At 28.3% G+C, this 6,722-nt stretch overlaps 1 protein-coding gene across 1 annotated transcript; it reads left to right on the forward strand.

The window, feature by feature from the left end:
• The first annotated feature begins 3,212 nt into the window (after nt 1-3,212).
• LOC8270763 (protein DMR6-LIKE OXYGENASE 1) lies at nt 3,213-6,318 on the forward strand. Its single transcript, XM_002515045.4, has 4 exons — nt 3,213-3,598; nt 3,696-3,943; nt 4,058-4,379; nt 5,938-6,318. The coding sequence occupies exons 1-4, from the start codon at nt 3,377-3,379 to the stop codon at nt 6,178-6,180; spliced, it is 1,035 nt and encodes a 344-aa protein (XP_002515091.1). The 5' UTR covers nt 3,213-3,376; the 3' UTR covers nt 6,181-6,318.
• Nucleotides 6,319-6,722: the final 404 nt, after the last annotated feature.

Below are 6,722 nucleotides of genomic sequence, written 5' to 3' on the forward strand. Positions count from 1 at the left end.
ATGAATATAATTGGGGCATGAAATAATTGTTGAGATAAACGTCGCTCTGCTGCCTAATCTAATGAAAATATGCATTGTTTTTCCAAGTAAGCTGTTGCTACTTGAACATTAAAACTAATGCTATAAAATAGAGAAAGACAAATTATTACCTATTGCTGTCCAGGTTTGTCTTTGAACTCTTTTATCAATGAGAATTTTCTAAACTTCCTCCAACTTAACATCCTTCCGTTAATGACTCATGTTTTTGTTGCTATTCTTTTGTTTTTTTTCTTTCAATTTAACAATAGAAAGAACATACTGGACTTGAACAAAGGATACTGAACAACAAAAGAGGAATCCCTCTCTAACTAAACTACACGGGTCAAAGCCCCAATAAATAACATAAATAAAAGGTTCTAAAAAATGGGTAAAGCCCATTCAACCTTTGAAACCGGGCTTACAGCCCAAACTCTAAGGGCTACAAAGATTGAGAAATTGCCAACAAGTCCCTGATAAATAAACCAGTCAGCAAAGAGATCCATCTTCTTCCTCGTGACTGTAAGAACCAGAGACCAATTGTGGTGCCAAAAAGTTTATCATCAAATCTTAAATGCGGCGATAATGGAAGGTGTGCATCTCCTTTCTGTTAAGAATAATTGATGCTTTATCATATCGACATATTACAAATCCTATCATTCAGAAGTGTTTTCTCTTGGTTATAGACATTGGTCTATTTATTTAATTTAGTTTCAGAATTTTAAATATTTTAATTTTATTCTTTACTTATTCTATTTAGACTCTATACTATGATTAAAATTGATTTTATATAGTTCTAACAAGATGATATATTTTAAATAATAAATAATTTATCGCTTAATCTATATATTATTTGAATTATCAAAATTTTAATATATAAAGAAATCTTTTGTTTATTATTTATTTGTAATGGTGATCCATAAATATATGAGTCCTTCTTATTTTCATAATTAATAGATTTATATGATAAAAGATTATATTTATAGTGTTTTTTAAAATTATCTTTTTGATTCGGTAACGAGTCTGCCTCAAAATCCTTTTTTTTTCGTAATGAATTAATTTGTCTTTTTCATATAAATTCCATTTGTTTAATTTTTTGTTTTGAACCATAGGGTGTTGGTATTGATTGATTCTATTTCGCCATTTTTGTGGTATTAATCTAGACCATCTAATCTGAGATAAATCGTATTTATATTGATAATGACTCCTTAACCAGTTTGTGTTATATTAATGTGTAAATTTTATATTTTTTATAATTATTTATTAATTAATTAGATAATAATTTTAATCATAAAAGATAAAATTATTATTCTTATATAGTAAAATAAATTTGTTATGTATAATAATTTTTAATTTCAAAAATAGTATATTAATTATTTTATAAATTGATGAAAATAAAAATTTAAAAAACATTTATATTTAATATAAGTATTATATAAATTTACAATTTTTATATTTACTGTAATTAAGATATTATTAATATTCAATTTCAAAATATTCCATATCTATTAATCAATTATATTATAGAATTAAATTTATATATTATTAGTAAATTAATTAGTAATAATTCTAGAATAACCTTTATAATCATACTAATAAAATTTTAAAATATCAAGATTTTTTATTAAAATGATACTTAAAAGTTTTGAAGTTATTATTATTATTTTAAAATGTGATAAATAAATCATAAATATTAAAAATTTATTAATTTATTATATTTATTATTTTTAAATAATAATAATAATAATGATAATAATCATACAATAGATCAAAATAATAACTTTTTAAATAACAAATTTTAATAAAATATCATCCTAAAAAACCTATTAATTGTATTTTCAATACTAATCAATGTGATAATTAATATATTAATAAAAAAATTACTCTATCCATTTTATAAAAATAATTAATAGAAATGTATAGAGCTTCCAGTAAAATTTACATGTTGCTGATTCATATTTTGATATATATAAAAAAGTAGGAGTGGGAGCCAGGCAAGACAATTGCGTAAGACAAGCCCACATGTGCAGTTTGGCGACACTGACAGCGACACCAACTCCCGTGACGCAGGCACAATGACACCATCACCCTTGTAAAAGATTTCCACCCGAAACGGCAGCCATGTGGCAAATAGTCAAGGAAAACGACATTGTAGATAGAAATCAGTGAAGCTTTGTTAGATACGTCATGGTTGCTTCTGCTGGCAGTTGCGTGCCTTTGTTCTCTTTATCTTAATTTTGAACTTCTGAAACCAAATACCTCTTAATTAATTTTTATTAATATTAATTAAAAAAAGCCCGGAATTATGAATTTCAATCTTGAGTGTATAATTACATTAAATTTTTAAAATACTATTTCATTATTCGTAATTTTACCAAATAAGCTATGAATTATTCAAAATTATTAGATAATATGAAATGAATTCATTTAAAATTATTTGATGCTTATCTTGTTTTATTTCTTATATCATTATCTCCTGAATTCTTTTTTAATGTTCCAAAACGAAAATGAGCCAAAGTCTTATAGGTACTTGCAGCTTGTACATATATAATTGCAAGTTCTAATGCCGATTATGAATAGCAATTAACAATCCTTTTACTAATGCATTATCAACTGCCAAAAACTAATCTGATTTCTTAGTACAAATTGGTATATAATTGAGTTTTAATATGATTTTGACATGAGAAAAAATAATCCTTACTGCTAACAAAGACAAAAGGCTTCCACCAGTAAATTATGTCCTAGTTTTATCAAATGTAATGAATTCTCAGCATAAATATATATAACATAATTAAACTTGCCTTAAACTTTCTAATTATTCTTTTAATCTATAACACCTTTCAATTTTTACATTTTATGTTTCTTATTTATTTCTATATACATATATTTTAGTATTTCTATTCATATTTATCTATTTATTCACAATACAAGTGAATAAAGATATAATTTTATATGCATAAAAATGAAAGAAGTCAAAATAGAAACTAAAAGATAAAAAATACTATATACAAAAATAATAATTAAATGTTAAAAGATAATTAAATGGATAATATTTAAGAGTGAAATATCTATTCCGGGAAGTAAGTTTGGTATTTATTTGTCCAGAAAGTTCTAATTATCATCATTCTTTGGTAAGCAAGCAGTATTGTCATTCTCGAGGATATTCTAACCATAAAAAGCAACTCGAGATGAGTTTAAAAATGATTGCCAGTGGTTTTCAGAATAAACAGTGTCTCACCTTGGCAAGTAAAAGGAAAAAAGAAACCGTATAAAAGCTTACCCCACTCAGATTTTAGTTGTAGATCAGACCTGTGAAATAATCGGAAAGGAATATCAACGTTGCTTCTTTTTCTTTTTGGCAATGGCTATTGCAAAACCACTCTTATCTGATCTTGTTTCTACAATAACCTCTGTTCCCTCAAATTTCATCCGACCTTTATCCGATCGACCAAATTTTAATGAAGTTATTCAGACCTCTGATTGTTCCATTCCTCTTATTGATCTTCAAGGTCTAGATGGTCCTCTTCGCTCTACTCTAGTCAAGGAGATAGGTCAAGCTTGCCAAGGCTATGGTTTCTTTCAGGTACATGAACATACTTCTTCTTGATCAATTTCCTTTCGGGAAATTTAATTGTTCTTTGCATTGTGTAACTAATTATATATCTGTAATGTCTTTTAAGGTTAAAAACCATGGTATTCCTGAAGATGTGATTGATAAAATGTTAAGTGTATCGAGGGAATTCTTTCATTTGCCTGAGAGTGAAAGGATGAAGAATTATTCCGATGATCCGATGATGAGAACAAGACTTTCTACTAGCTTCAATGTCAGAACTGAAAAAACTTCTAACTGGAGAGATTTCTTGAGACTCCATTGCTACCCATTAGACGACTACATGCAGGAATGGCCTACCAACCCCCCATCTTTCAGGTACCTTTTTTTCCAAAAAACAAAGAACACCCCAACTTCCAAAGCTTTTACGGGGAAGAAAGAGAGTTATCAGGAGTTTAATTTAGTTCTGCGTTAAATATGTGTGGTGTGCAGAGAAGATGTTGGTGAGTATTGCAGGAATGTAAGAGATTTAGCAGTGAGGCTGCTTGAAGCAATATCAGAAAGCTTAGGTCTAGAAAGGGATTACATCAACAAGGCATTGGACAAGCATGCCCAGCACTTGGCCGTCAACTACTATCCATCATGTCCACAGCCGGAGCTGACTTATGGGTTACCGGTCCATGCAGATCCCAATGTCATTACCATTCTACTTCAAGATGATGTGCCAGGCTTACAGGTTCTCAAAGATGGCAAGTGGGTTGCTGTCAGCCCTGTTCCTCATACTTTCATCGTTAACATTGGAGACCAAATCCAGGTAATTTTATGTATATTTAGTATATATATTTTAAGAAAAATTTATCCTTATTGTTTTAATAAAATCTTAAATACTAGATAAAGAATACATTTACAAATATTATTATATTTAAAAGTGTGATAAATGATTATATAATAAAAAAAATTGTATCATTTGTTTTATAAATTCATGAAAAAAATTCTAATCTACTAATTAAAATTTATAACTAATTTAGATAGCATCCAACTTCAATTGGAATTAAAAAATTTGAAATTTCTGATGGACAAAGATATTAGAGGGCGTATCTAGCCTTTATACTTGGGTACCTCGCGTAGGTAGCACCCCAGATTTAGGAATGACAATTTATACTAAATTCACCTGAATCCAATCCAATTGAGGAGAACATACAAATTGATTAGATAATAAATATGGATAATTCATTTATCCAAAAAGATTGTATTAAGTATAAACATAATTTAGATACTACGGTACTTTATTTATACCCTATTGTAATTATATTTTTAAAGTTACATGCATAATATTAGAAATTATATAATTAAATTTATTAATAATTATATATTTTGTGTATCGCATTTGGGTAATTATAAGAAAATTCCAATAATTTTATATTTTAGAAGTTTATTCATTTTAATATGGCTTATCCAAATATAATAATATATTTAATTAAATGTGATTATAAATTAAAATTATATATCTAATAATCTAATTTATACATAATTATTATATACTCTTTAGAGATAAATACGTAAAAGTAATTTATAGTTTTATTATTTTACAATTTTTAGTAAATATAATTTTTTTAAGATAAAAAAGAGATATGTAATTACAAATTATGACAAAAGAAAGATATCTTATTATTAAAAAGTTCATTTGGTAAGAGTTTAGCTATTTTTATTCCGATCAATTATCATTATTATATTTTTCGTGTTTGATAATATGGGTTTAGAGTTTAATAACTCAAAACGTCATTGTTGACTATTAAATCGATATTATCAGATCAATAATTTTTTAAATCACGTTAAGCGCTAAACTTATGTTATCAATAAGAGATCTCGGATCGAATCGGTATATCAAGCACATACAATAATAATGGCCGATTGATGTAAAGATTTTTTAAGGACGAAATACCTTTTTTCTATTACGGTTTATAACTATCTTTTTTTGTTTGAATAAAATATCACTTATTGAAATTGTTGAATGATGAAACCTATGATATTTTTATATATTTATCCTTATTTTTAATAGCTTTTAAGTAATAGATTTTCGGAAATCTTATATGGATATAAAAATAGTTTAATATTTAGATAAATATAAATATAACTAGAGAATATCTTTTGAGTATGGATCAGGTACGATATTACCTTCCTCATTGCGATCCCATATCACAGAACCCACCTGTCGAAAATATTAAAGTAAAAAGATATGAAAATACAAGATACATATGTATAGGGAAGATTACAAGGGAAATGCAGCCAAAATGAAATGCGGCCTAAAATAGAACAGAAGTATAGAAATCATCTAAAGGTATTTGATTATTTGTATATGTATATATGTGCAGGTAATAAGCAATGATCGTTACAAGAGTGTGCTCCACCGTGCAGTGGTGAATAGCAACAAGGAGAGAATATCTATCCCAACATTCTACTGCCCATCACCTGATGCTGCCATAGGACCAGCTCCACCGCTTGTCGACAATCATCATCCACTTCTCTATACAAATTTCACTTATAGCCAATACTATCACAAGTTCTGGAACCGTGGCCTTGCAACCCACACCTGTCTGGACATGTTCAAGAAGTAATTAAGACTTAACAGCCAAGAATGGCGTACTACTGCTCTGGGCTTTTTAGGGTGCTTTGAGTTTCCGTGTTTCTTTGTTCTACTTACATTGCATCTCCTGGAATAATATTCGGTCTTTATTTCTTCTTTTTTTCCTGTTCATGAAGGCTCCTTTTCTTTTACAGCATAATCATTTCTTTGTTTTTACTTTGAAAAGAGTTTGATAGGCTTACCGCTGCAGAGGCGTAGTCGAGTAGTCATTACTGTCATTCAATACAAACAAAGATCGATGACATGCTTTGAACATTGACAAAAGCGATTAACAAAAAGAAATATTACCCTCACTTTCTCCAACCATTGTATTCGTCATTCATACAATATTTCCTTTGACTTCTACACTATGACACTAATTTACATACGCTAAAAGCACAGAAAAAATGATATACTTATGGGTTCATTTGAATCTCGTAGAATTATGGAGAGTTTATTGCCGAATGCACGAGAGGGAGGATTTCTACCTTGGCTGGCATGCCTGTCAGGTTGGTTTTTTTCCTAGCTGGCAAG

This window comes from Ricinus communis, chromosome 1, assembly GCF_019578655.1.
Source record: "Ricinus communis isolate WT05 ecotype wild-type chromosome 1, ASM1957865v1, whole genome shotgun sequence".
Classification (NCBI taxonomy): domain Eukaryota; kingdom Viridiplantae; phylum Streptophyta; class Magnoliopsida; order Malpighiales; family Euphorbiaceae; genus Ricinus; species Ricinus communis.

What these genes read in the sequence shown, in the direction of transcription:
- LOC8270763 (XM_002515045.4), top strand. Translation starts at nt 3,377, where the DNA reads ATGGCTATTGCAAAACCACTCTTATCTGATCTTGTTTCTACAATAACC. An exon ending in AAGGCTATGGTTTCTTTCAG is followed by an intron (nt 3,599 to 3,695) that starts GTACATGAACAT and finishes ATGTCTTTTAAG; the next exon opens with GTTAAAAACCATGGTATTCC. An exon ending in ACATTGGAGACCAAATCCAG is followed by an intron (nt 4,380 to 5,937) that starts GTAATTTTATGT and finishes ATATATGTGCAG; the next exon opens with GTAATAAGCAATGATCGTTA.